General features: G+C 50.1%; 4 protein-coding genes across 4 annotated transcripts; 2 read left to right on the top strand and 2 right to left on the bottom strand.

The window, feature by feature from the left end:
* Window positions 1–1,258: 1,258 nt before the first annotated feature.
* On the top strand, window positions 1,259–2,398 carry ALT_6684 (glycosyltransferase family 32 protein; the record flags this gene model as incomplete). Its single annotated transcript, XM_033563190.2, has 2 exons — window positions 1,259–2,309; window positions 2,370–2,398. The coding sequence occupies 2 exons, from the start codon at window positions 1,259–1,261 to the stop codon at window positions 2,396–2,398; spliced, it is 1,080 nt and encodes a 359-aa protein (XP_033419081.1).
* Window positions 2,399–3,615: 1,217 nt separating this feature from the next.
* ALT_6683 (cAMP-dependent protein kinase) lies at window positions 3,616–5,056 on the bottom strand (the record flags this gene model as incomplete). The annotated part of the gene is made up of 4 exons (XM_033563191.1): window positions 3,616–4,335; window positions 4,449–4,573; window positions 4,646–4,738; window positions 4,804–5,056. The coding sequence occupies 4 exons, from the start codon at window positions 5,054–5,056 to the stop codon at window positions 3,616–3,618; spliced, it is 1,191 nt and encodes a 396-aa protein (XP_033419082.1).
* A 733-nt stretch (window positions 5,057–5,789) lies between these two features.
* ALT_6682 (V-type proton ATPase proteolipid subunit) lies at window positions 5,790–6,704 on the bottom strand (the record flags this gene model as incomplete). The annotated part of the gene is made up of 8 exons (XM_033563192.1): window positions 5,790–5,829; window positions 5,882–5,967; window positions 6,024–6,108; window positions 6,167–6,279; window positions 6,348–6,430; window positions 6,496–6,508; window positions 6,566–6,583; window positions 6,657–6,704. 8 exons carry the CDS (start codon window positions 6,702–6,704, stop codon window positions 5,790–5,792), a joined length of 486 nt encoding a protein of 161 aa, XP_033419083.1.
* Window positions 6,705–7,828: 1,124 nt separating this feature from the next.
* On the top strand, window positions 7,829–11,618 carry rom2 (putative Rho guanyl nucleotide exchange factor (Rom2); the record flags this gene model as incomplete). Its single annotated transcript, XM_033563193.1, has 4 exons — window positions 7,829–10,481; window positions 10,556–10,986; window positions 11,045–11,476; window positions 11,535–11,618. 4 exons carry the CDS (start codon window positions 7,829–7,831, stop codon window positions 11,616–11,618), a joined length of 3,600 nt encoding a protein of 1,199 aa, XP_033419084.1.
* Window positions 11,619–12,186: the final 568 nt, after the last annotated feature.

Genomic DNA, 12,186 nt, shown 5'->3' with positions numbered 1-12,186 from the left:
CGCCAAGTCGTTTCTGCAGATTAGCGCAGAGGTACTCCCCCTGTCAATCTGCATCGCAATGACGCGGCTTGGGAGAACTGAGAAATACCCATAAGCATCACTACCATCGCATACAGGAATACTTCAGTGCGCCACCTGATGGCTGAGAAACGAACAGAATCAGACTGAAAGATCAAAAGGTAACCTAACTACCTGAGTCATGAAGCGTCCAGTTCGATTTCAAGATCCAGAACGCTCCGTAGACGGTGGAGCCTGCAATCTTCAAAGAAGAAGGCAGAGTCTACGTAGCTACGGAAGCTGATCATCGCCGGAAACGGCCAACGCCATACCAAAGTCACCCCGACCCCAGGCAGAATACAACCCCTTCAATCAGGATTTCATCCTTTCTATACAATTCCTTATCATGAAGTTCCTTCAGGACGTTATCTCCTGCCGATCCATGAGACCGACATCATCGGGTCATGGCAGGGGAGCAATTTTGGCCCGGGGAGTCGATCCGCTTCCCATTGCGGTAATGCTGTATAGTTGACCAGAAAAGAGAGCATATAAGGCCGTGTACTCCGTATTTCTTCAATTCTTGAGTTTTGTGTGCTGTAAAAGTACAAATTGGAGTGGTACAAGGGAAGACTTAATCCAATTAAGCTACCACTACAGCCAATACACTAATACACGTACTCCCCGAGCCTATCGTCGTCATCCTCTGATCCTTATCGGCCTATTCCACGCCAAAAGTCGGCCGCCACCAGTTTTTAACGGCCGTCCTACTTACACGGCTCCACCAGTTTTTCCTCCTAGTCCATATTATTTTCTCAAAGCTTCCGTTCTCTCCCTTTTTCCCTTATTTTCCCTTCTTCATTGATCTGCACATATTCTTCTGCTTAGTTGTACATTGTGTTCAACTCTCTGTGTGTTTGCTCGTTGCTGTTACTGACCTCATTCATCCCTGGGAGTGACGAATTCTTCGGGACTCTCTTCCACTCCCGTTGTCTCCGAGTGTACCGATTCTGATCGCGCAAGCCCCCTCGCACAATACTTCATACTGTCCTATAATAGGCGCAGATATGTCTGGCCGGCACTGAATTGAGTTGATCCCGGATCTTTCCTCTCCTCCCTATCCGAATACTCAGCTCCTGCATTGATCGTTTGCGGAGCCTGTGGAGAAGCTCGTGGCGACCCCTGGAGGAAATCTAGATCTATCTTCACAACTCATCTATCCAATCGATTCCCGTCGCGCTACTGGGATTTTTTTCGCGCAACAATGCTCACCTTCAGGAAGTCTCTAATTGCGGCCGTCCTTCTGATTACATTCGTCGTCCTCCTTCGATCCGCACAACCCTCACCATCCGCCGAACCTGCCGTTCTCAACACGGAAACCACTGCGCACGACACCAGTCAAGCAGCAGATGAACATCTTACGAGTCAGAAACAGGTTATACAACAGCAGCCGTTGAAGCCACCGTCCACTGCGCCCTTGCGCGAACGGCTCCGGTACCAATTCCCCTACGATCTCGAAAGCAGATTCCCCGCGTACATCTGGCAGACATGGAAGTACACACCAGCATCCATGTGGTTTTCTGAAGACCTTCGGCCCGCTGAAGCGAGTTGGACAGAACTACACCCGGGGTTTGTCCACGAAGTGATCCCGGACGACACTCAGCGGCATCTCATCAAGTACCTCTACGGCTCGGTCCCGGAAGTGTTCGAGGCATACGATTCGATGCCCCTGCCCGTCCTGAAGGCTGATTTCTTTCGGTACTTGATTCTGCTGGCGCGTGGAGGCATCTACAGTGACATCGATACCTACGCGCTCAAGCCCGCCGCCGACTGGCTGCCTGGGGAGCTGGATCTCGCCACGGTCGGTTTCGTGATCGGAATAGAGGCCGACCCCGACCGGCCTGACTGGCACGACTGGTATTCGCGCCGGGTCCAATTTTGTCAGTGGACCATCCAGGCAAAGCCTGGGCACCCGATCCTCCGCGATATTGTCGCATACATCACCGAGGAGGCGCTGCGAATGAAGAAAAAGGGAATCCTCAAGGAAGGAAAGATGGATAAGACTATCGTGGAGTTCACTGGGCCCGCCGCATGGACGGACGCTGTGTTTAGATATTTCAACAACCCGGAATACTTCAGCATCGAACCGGGGTCGACTCACAACGTCACATACGAAGATTTCACCAACCAACGGGAGTATAAAAAAGTCGGTGACGTTGTGGTCCTGCCAATTACCAGTTTCAGTCCTGGTGTTGGCCAGATGGGAGCGGGCGATCTGGATGACCCCATGGCGTTTGTGAAACACGACTTTAGTGGTACGTTTTTTCTTACATGCTGCTGCACTAGAGACAAGCTTAACTGACCTTATTCATCAGGATCATGGAAGACAGACCCGGCTCTCTAAACATCGGCTGTACGGCATCATCATGTCATTGGTTGCAACCACCCTTACCTGAGACTTGTCAGGCCTGTGGACAAGCGGAACTACACCCCGGCTCCTGAGTCCGAGCGAAGCTCGAACTGAAGCGTCAGGAAGCCTACTTACCCTGCGCGGGTCCCGGTGTCACTTCGATACCTACCAAGACCGAGTCCACTGAACATATCTGGACACAGTGCTTTCAATCAACAGCACCTTAATGAGCCTACTCTCAATGACGAGCTGTCACTCAAGAGCTCCCAATCCGGCGCGGTTGTGGAATCTTACCATTTCGGATGCGTGCATGTCAGCCTTAGAAAGTACAGATTCGCCCTAGAGGCGTGGCATGGGTTTCTACAACCGAGTCAAAACCACAGCGCTGCCTGTCACTTTGACGCGCCGCATCTGTGTTCCACGTAGAATAAGGAGAAGAAAGGAAGTATTCGGTGGCACTCTCCTTACTGTATTTAATTCCACTGGGTGACGGCATAACATTGGCCACCCGTGATTCATTTCGGTCAGCAAGCTCACTGCCTGATCGATCCTCTACTATTCATGAACAAAGCATACGTTGCATGTACAGTATATCAAATAGACTATGTAATCAGAAGAATGAGCGAATTGTCCCTGTATTTCCGTGGGCATTAAATGGTAGAGATAAGTAGACGAATGGTTGCATGCACAAGATGCTGCAAGTAGCTGTAGCTATATATTCAAACCGCCCAGTTTATGTTGAATTCTTCACCCATCCCGCCTTCATGAGCCTGTGGGTATTACATTCTAGAAATCAGAAAATATAGACCAGATGATGCGGCAAGTAGACACGCAGACCAATTGGACAAAGTCCCAATGAGAGGGACACGAGATATATATTATATAGACAATGATGGCAGATTGCATTGTACATCATGACACATGCAGAGAAGAAAAGGAATGAAAAGGACGGATTATTCGTCATCAATAACCTTGACATGCCAATCGAGAGCTGAAGACTGCTGTCTCTTTATATATAGTTGTATGGTGGTGGGCGGCTGTAGGCCTTATGGACTGTTGCAGAACGATAATACAAAAATTCGTAACGTCGTGGCAGGAGCGTTCCGTATCAGCGTAAAGGTCGTGGCGGAGATCCAGACTTTTTACAATGATTCTCATGTTGAATGCGTATCAGAGGGAAGGGACCGGTGTCCCGAGTTGAGATCGCCGTCTTAGAAATCGCTGAACAAAGCTTCGTATTTCTTCTTCATGTCGTCGGTGTAAATGGCCTGACCCCTCACGTCTACGTCGGGATAGTCCTCAAAGTTTCCGGTATCTGCGGGATGGTCAACTCGGGGGATGATGGGCCCTTTCATGCGCCGGTGGAACAAGTCATCCCAATTGATATCCTCAAAGAAAGGGTGCGCTTTGACTCTCGCAGAGCCACCTGATATGTGTCCAAGCCGCTCACTCGGATTGGTCTTGCAAAGACATGATATGATGTTCTGGGCTGCGGGCGACATGTTTGGAGGAAAACGCAAGCGGCCCTCAACGATCTGTTCGTAGATGCGCATTGGGTTCTGATCCCAGAACGGGGGCTGCCCAACCAAAAACTCATAGATGAGGATCCCCAGAGCCCACCAGTCTACCGCGAGGCCATGCCCGCTGTTGTGGATGACCTCAGGAGCGAGGTATTCCGGAGTGCCGCATAACGTGTATGTCTCGCGATCGTTGATCTGCTTCGCGAATCCGAAGTCAACGAGCTTTATATGCCCGTCAGCGTCCAGGAGTATGTTTTCTGGTTTCAGATCACGGTAAACGACGCCCTCAACGTCATGAAGGTACTCGATCGTTAGCGTGATCTCGGCGGCATAGAATCTCGAAGTATTTTCGTTAAATCGCCGCGCACGGCGAAGATAGCTGAAAATCTCACCTCCGGGGCAGTAGTCCAGCTAGTAGAAAGAAGGTCAGACGAGGATACCAATAAAATACGACGGCGACGAGGTCCAGCAGAATGCAGGGCATGGTAAGGTCCGTTCTTCACAAGACGCGGTGGCTTGCATACCAGCATATATAGGCTCTGTTCATCGGAAAATGTCGCGATCAGAGTCGTGATAAAAGGGTGACCGGCAACCGCAGCAAGTGCTTTCCGCTCATTGCGCACATGCTCCACTTGCTTCAACTTGATCACTGTAATCCCAGAATATCTCGCCCGTCAGCCCGGCCAAAGATGCGGATAGAAGCTTTCACATGCATCCTCACCATCTGCTTTGCGTAACACCTTTAGCGCGTACACATTGTCCCGTCGGATCGTTTCGTCTTTGAATTTCGCCAGCCACACTCGAGCAAAGGTACCTGGATGCACCCCAGCAGTGTCAACATCGCACACTGCAGACCTCGCCACTTGCGTCGAGACTTACCAGTACCAAGCGTTTTGATTAGCGTAAAATCATTAACACAAAGGCTTTGAGTTGATATCCCCAGCTGCTTTTCCTCCGGCCGATCTTTAATGACGAAAGGATTCACCGATCTCTGATGAGGGGGTCGGAAGGACGCAACCATCTGCTTTTCTCTTTCATGAACGTTTTCCAAGGGAGTGTCTACCCCTCTGGATGACGGAGAGGAGCTCTGAATCTCACTATGTGTCGAAGGCTCGGCCTTTCCTGTAGCCATTGGGATGGCAAGAGATCATGTCTCGAGGACAGCGGGGAACGGATGTGGGGGGTAGAAAAAGAAACGCCGCAGGAGCTGTTGTTGTGACGAATTTGCAAATTTCGAAGGCTACTGGCCGAAGCAGGCAGAAATGGGAAGATCAATCGTTAAATGACCAGCGAAAATTTCCAATTAAGCAAGCCAAGCCTTGATCAATCTTTCATGGGAGGCAAGAGCTTTTGCTGAAGTTCGTCTCTTCTGGCCGCGGAACCAAGTAGCAATGGTCCATGGCGGCGTTCACGGAGCACCAAGGCTCTGACGTTACCGACTGGCGGGGCAGCCTGTCAAGGACTCGGCATGCACCACTAGCGTGATCGGACAGATCCCGGTTGCAGTGCATCGGTTTTATGACTTACATCTGATGCTATCTCTGAATATACATTGTTATTTTGGAGGCCAAACATAGAAGTGCGAGATATATCTTCATGTCCAGGAATGTGAAGTAGGAGCTAGTACAAAATGGCCCTGAGGAGTCGTACGGACAAGCTTCCAGTAGATCACCCGCGCAGATATTGTCCCTTGCCACAAGGAGACACCGCGGCGCCTTTACCATAGCCAAGAAACTCATGCATTTGGCTACGCAGTTATATACACCATGAGGTACCAGCGCAGTTGTGCACATCGATCTGGACGTACTTCGGGTTGCAAGCACATCATTAAGGATTCGGTGTGAAGCGCGGAGGAGGAGAAGGATTTATTTGCTCTTCGAGTTGAGAATGAGACCGACAATTAAGCTGATAGCAGTTAGTAATGATATGTCTTTGTTGCACAGGCGGGAAGACAAACCCATAAAGGCCGAGGACTTCGCCAAAAATGAGGATAAGGATCATCCCGACATAGACTCGGGACTGCTGCATGTAAGCACGAACACCCTCAAGAAAATGTTAGCATCAAAGTTAGAAACAAGCACTGTTGCTAAGTTGCTCACCGCATCACCAACGATGCCGATAGTATATCCGGCGGCCACGCCCGCGAGGCCAACCGATAATCCGGATGCAAGGTGCATGAATCCTCTGGTCTCAGACATCAATAACAGAACCATCAACGACTCTTCGATGTGGCGTGACCTACGTGTACAAGCTCATGTTCTGTGTTGGAGGCGGTGCCATGTCTCCTGCGATGAGAACTGCAATGACCAAACCGTAGACTGCGATGATACCCGACATGACGACTGGGATCAAGGACTATGTCAAGAAATTAGGACATCTACTTGAAATAATTTTCTGGAACTCGCGGGGTGAAAACTGCAAACCTTCATGATCAAATCCGGCCGAAATGTTCCTACACCAGAGATACCAATCCCAGACTTTGCCGTTCCATATGCCGCTCCCATTGCTGTAACGTTGTGAGTGTCTCATCCCATCTTATACCATCTCATACATGATCGAATCAAGACGTACACCCGAATATCATCTTCGAGAGGTTGTTAGTACAGCGTAGAGGAACGACTTGTAGCTATGGTGAACTCACTGCAGATGCGATTCCCGCCTGCGATCTCCAGTCAGCAGATGTTCCTATGACCGAAGCAATCCCAACGCAAGGTTTCTATTGGAATACTTACAAAGGAAAAAAATGGCGCGAATTTGGGAGCCAGCTCGCTTTCCGCCATTTTGAGTATCTTTGTGATGACGAACCGTCAGAACAGAGTGGAAAGGGGCAAGAAAACGGGACCAAGGTAGAGCTTCGAGCTCAATCAAGACCGGTGTAAAAGAAGAATGCGACCAGATAAAAAAGAGCAAACAAAAGTAGATAGCCCGATATGTACTTCCTGAGGCGAGTGACGGCCGACAGTAGGTTAAGCAGTAGCAGTAGTGTCGAACTAGCTATCTCCCAGTAGACCGAGGGTTGACCAAGTTGTTCGCTGCGGGCCACCGTAGTTCAAGGTGTAATGTATCTAACTAATTCGTATCGCCGCAGAGCCACCACCGCCCGGGCTTAGCCACTCCGGGTAAAGGGCGACATGTGCCTGTTCCTCAACCCAACTAACATTGAACCCCCCCGTGCTTTTCCATCTCGAGACGGTCCCGTTCTTCATCAACCTGCCCCCGTCGTCGATACATTGCTCTGTTGTATCTCTTGGCTATTATTATCGTTGCAACATCGATCAACGACGGCACGTACTACGACCACCTCTTACCTCCTCCTCTTCCTTCTCTTCTGTAACTACTGCTCCTCCCTAACGACCTTCGCCCCTCCTTTCTCACGCACTCCCGCTCGCTATCTTGAGATCCCTTCCGGTTTAGGGCCTGGTGCTTTTGAATTTTGCCCCCACCAAGGAGTCGGCTCACATCGGTAGATCGGCTAGTCCGAGAGAGAATGCTGAGGTTATGATTAGCGGGGGCTCTAGCTTGCGGTTGCGCTCAAGGCTCCTGGCGCATTTCGATCGTTAACACATCACTCAAGACCTTTTCCAGGCTCGAATCTGTGACAGGGCAAACTCGGATTAAGGAATGAGAGTCCGAGGGAAGCCTTGTGTCAAGACTTTTTCTCCCTCTCTTGCTTGCTTTTAATTTCACTCTCTTTTTCGCTTGGCCGGCGAACTCTCGCTTCTGGAGTAATCCAACGACATCAGCTCCCTGCTCCTCCCCGACTTAAAACGATCACCTTCTGACGCTTTGAACGTTTTATACGACCGTTTTCGCATCCCCCTATCGAATCTTCTCCGCGTCTGGCTCATCTCCACCAGCCAGACAACTTCAGAGGTAGAAGCGGAAAATAACATAAAGGGATAGGATGGCCGATCTCGGTGGCCAGCAGGGCCGGAACTACCGGCCTTATGGACATGCCTCCTCTTTCCAGCGCGACGCTGCATTCTCAGAGATATTCGGCGGGGCACCGCCACCTGGACGCTCCCAGACAATGAACTCGCAGACGCCCCAGTTTTCGCAAGATCGCGCCCACACAATGTCATCGCATGTGCCACATCCTCAAATGCAAAGGCCACCCCCGCAGCCGGCTCGTCAGGGATTGAATGGTTACACACCGGCAGCTCCGAACGGACACTATCAAGCATACCCGGGACCCGCAGCCATGGCTCAACAATCTTCCCACAATCCTCCACGACCATATCCCGGACGTTATGTCTATCCTCAACCCCAACGTTTAGATTCGAGACCCGCTCCTGGCCCACAGTATCCAGATGCCAAGGGATACAGTCGGCCTATGCCTCCCCCAGCCCTGAATTCGGATGCATACAGATCAAGGTCAATGGCGCGAATGGGTGGCCCGCCGACGTATCAACAACCGCCACCCAGCAGTTTCAATCACACTTCTGCAAGCGCTTTTCGTCAACAACCGTATAGCTCGACAACTCCGGTAACTGATCAAGGACGCGTTGTGCCAGTGAGGCATGCGAATGAACGCGCAATGTCGCTGACATCCTACTCCATGGATCGCGACCATTCTCACACCACGCAGACAGGTCGGGTGATCCCTACAAGGAGGCAGCCATCTGGCCCAAGTCAACCCCCGACACATCAGTTCGAAGAAGAGCCTGCAAGCGCTCAGAGTGTAAACGGGAGACCGCGACCGCCAAGTGATGGGTCAACAAATTCCCGCGCTATGTCTATGGCGTCGACCATCGTACCAGATCGGACCATGAGCATGCAAAGCCAGATGACGCACAGACCCAGCAATCAGACAACTTTAGTTTCCAACAATTCCCGCCGGAGCAAGGTCCCACTAGTGTATCCCGCCCTACTCTCACGGGTCGCTGACGTCTTTCGTGAGAGAATCCCGCTTGGAGAACGACAGAAGAACGGCTTGTCTTATCAAAATGCGTTTTCTGGCGCTGAGGCTGTGGATCTTATTGCTCACATCATCAAGACAAATGATCGTAATCTTGCTCTTCTTCTGGGGCGAGCGCTCGATGCGCAAAAGTTTTTCCACGATGTGACGTACGATCATCGACTTCGAGACGCTCCGGGGGAAATCTATCAATTCAAGGAAACCATGGGAGAAGAGGCGCCGAGTTCCGAGGTCAATGGAGTTTTTACGCTTTTGACAGAATGTTACTCTCCCACCTGCACGCGCGATAGTCTGTGCTATTCTATTGCGTGTCCAAGAAGGCTGGAACAACAGGCAAGATTGAATCTCAAGCCGCAACCAGGTCTACGCACGTCCGCCTCGAAGGCCAGCCTTCACGGCGATGATGACAATGATAATCAGAAACTCTGGATTAATATGGTTCCCAAGGAAGTTTCTGACAGTATCGACGATCGCGAAAAGAAGCGCCAGGAAATCATCTTCGAGATCATGTACACAGAACGTGATTTTGTCAAGGATCTGGAGTACCTGAGAGATTTCTGGATGAGACCTTTGCGTGCGGCCGGCAACGCAAACCAATCCCCCATCCCGGAGCATCGGCGCGAGAAATTTATCCGTACCGTGTTCGGCAATTGCTTGGAAGTCCTGAAAGTTAATGGTGCTTTGTGTGAAGCCCTCAACGCCAGACAAAAGGAAAGCCCTGTGGTGAAGACTGTCGGTGACATATTCCTCCAGCATGTACCCAACTTTGATCCTTTCATCAAGTATGGTGCCAACCAGCTCTATGGTAAATATGAGTTTGAGAAGGAGAAGGCATCCAACCCTGCTTTTGCAAGATTCGTCGAAGAGACTGAACGGCTCAAGGAGTCGCGGAAGCTGGAATTAAACGGCTACTTGACCAAGCCCACCACTCGTCTGGCAAGGTATCCGTTGCTTCTCGAACAGGTTGTGAAAAACACGAAGGATGGTAATCCGGACAAAGAAGATATTCCCAAAGCCATCAAACTCATCAAAGATTTCTTGTCGCGTGTTAACGCGGAGAGCGGAAGGGCCGAGAACCATTTCAACCTCGTGCAGCTGAATTCAGCCCTGAAGTTTAACCCCGGCGATTACGTCGACCTGAAGTTGACTGAGGAGAATCGTCAAATGCTCACTAAGATGGCGTTCAGGAAAGCTCCAACAGATAGTTCCGAAGTAACTGCGTATCTCTTCGACCATGCAGTATTGCTTGTGAGAATCAAAGTCGTCAACAAGCGCGAAGAGTATCGTGTCTACCGGAAACCAATCCCTCTCGAACTGTTGGTTATCGCACAGATGGACGAAGTGATTCCCAAGGTTGGAGTCCCCAAGAGACCGTCGTCCAGCTTGCTCTCCAACAAGCCTGCCGCCAATCCTCCCAGCACTAAAGAGGGGTTGCCCATAACTTTTCGGCATCTAGGCAAGGGTGGCTACGAGCAGACACTCTATGCCACGTCGCCAACACAAAGAAGGAAATTCATTGAGATGGTCGAAGAGCAACAAAGAAAGCTCAGAGAACGGAATAGTAACTTCTACAACAAGACGGTTTTGTGTTCGAATTTTTTCACATCTGCAAACCGCGTGAATTGCCTTGTCCCTGTTGGTACGTTTCCACTCCCGATACTATCCTCTTGCGCAATAGGCTTTGTGCAGATTTTGCTAAACTTTTCTTGGCAGATGGTGGCAGGAAGTTGGTGTATGGCACTGATAGTGGCATTTTCATCTCGGAGCGTTGGCCCAAGGATAAGTCTGCGAAGCCGAGACGGGTGCTGGATGCTAGCCAGGTCACTCAAATCGACACCTTGGAGGAGTACCAACTACTCCTGGTGCTAGCGAACAAAACACTCTCGTCCTATCCGATGGAGGCGCTCGAGCTTGCGGAGGGTCAAAATTCGGTGGCAAAGCGGCCGAAGAAGATCCAAGGTCACGCGAACTTCTTCAAAGCGGGAATTGGGCTTGGACGCCATTTGGTGTGCTCTGTCAAGACATCCGCTCTGTCATCGACTATCAAGGTTTACGAGCCCATGGACAACCTGGCAAAGGGCAAGAAGAAATCTGCCGTGAGCAAGATGTTCCAGAGCGGTCAGGACACTCTGAAGCCCTTCAAGGTTTGTATATTCTGCTGCACTATTACATTTGCGCTGTTAACTCATTACTTCGCTTTAGGAATATTACATACCGGCAGAGTCATCGTCCATTCATTTCCTCCGCTCGACTCTTTGTGTGGGATGCGCTCGTGGTTTTGAGGTAGTCAGTCTTGAGACTACTGAGACGCAGTCCCTTCTGGATCAGGCTGATACCTCGCTTGATTTTGTCGCACGCAAGGAGAACGTGAAGCCGATTCATATTGAGCGAATGAACGGCGAGTTCTTGCTCAACTACAGCGATTTCTCGTTCTTCGTGAACCGAAACGGGTGGCGAGCTCGCCCGGATTGGAAGATCTCCTGGGAGGGCAACCCCAATGCGTTTGCCCTATCCTACCCTTATATCCTTGCCTTTGAGCCAAATTTCATCGAAATCCGGCACATTGAGACGAGTGAGCTGATACACATCATGACTGGAAAGAACATTCGGATGTTGCATTCTTCTACAAGAGAGGTGTGTTCAGATTTCAAACATTATCATCCCACTGAATGGATAGCTAATACCGTCTCAGATTCTGTACGCCTACGAAGACGAAGGAGGCGAGGATGTAGTAGCCAGTTTGGATTTCTGGAACAAGCCCCAGCAACAACAATGAGGCGCTTGAATGGCTGGTGCAAACAAAAGGAGAACCCTTGTCCTTCGATGCCATTACATGTTTCTCTTTCCCGTAGAAAGTCGTCTTATCATACACGAGGCATTTGACTCTTCCTTTTCAGCAGCTGTTGACTCCCCCGAATTTTTCAAGGGATATCGCTCAGCTCGCAGATCTTAATGTTTTGTGTTGCTGATTTGATCAATTATTCTGTGTCAGGTCAGCATCTGCTTACTTCCCCTGTGTACAATGAAGCGCAAATACCACTTGCTTTTTGGTCTCTTCAAATTTCTTCCCTTTTCTACCGCTTTTTACTTCATCTGTGTCGGTTCCCTTTTCCATTGCTCTTATATTCTTTCATCTTCTCTTTACTACATATAAATTCTCCCGCTTTTTGTTCGATTCCGGTTGTCTTCCTACACCTCGATGTGCTGTCTCGAGAATTTTAGCTCAATTAATCGTGGGGGGAAGCTGGCGCTGGACCCCCGGATCATTAAATAACAATCATTCTAGTCGATCTCCGGCCTTAAATTTTTCTCTTGGCCTTACATGTTGGCAGAAATGGCTCGTC

The sequence above is a fragment of the Aspergillus lentulus genome, assembly GCF_001445615.1.
Source record: "Aspergillus lentulus DNA, contig: Alt12, strain: IFM 54703, whole genome shotgun sequence".
Classification (NCBI taxonomy): domain Eukaryota; kingdom Fungi; phylum Ascomycota; class Eurotiomycetes; order Eurotiales; family Aspergillaceae; genus Aspergillus; species Aspergillus lentulus.
Note: the sequence above shows the minus strand (reverse complement) of the source record. Positions and strands in the feature narration are given on the sequence as shown.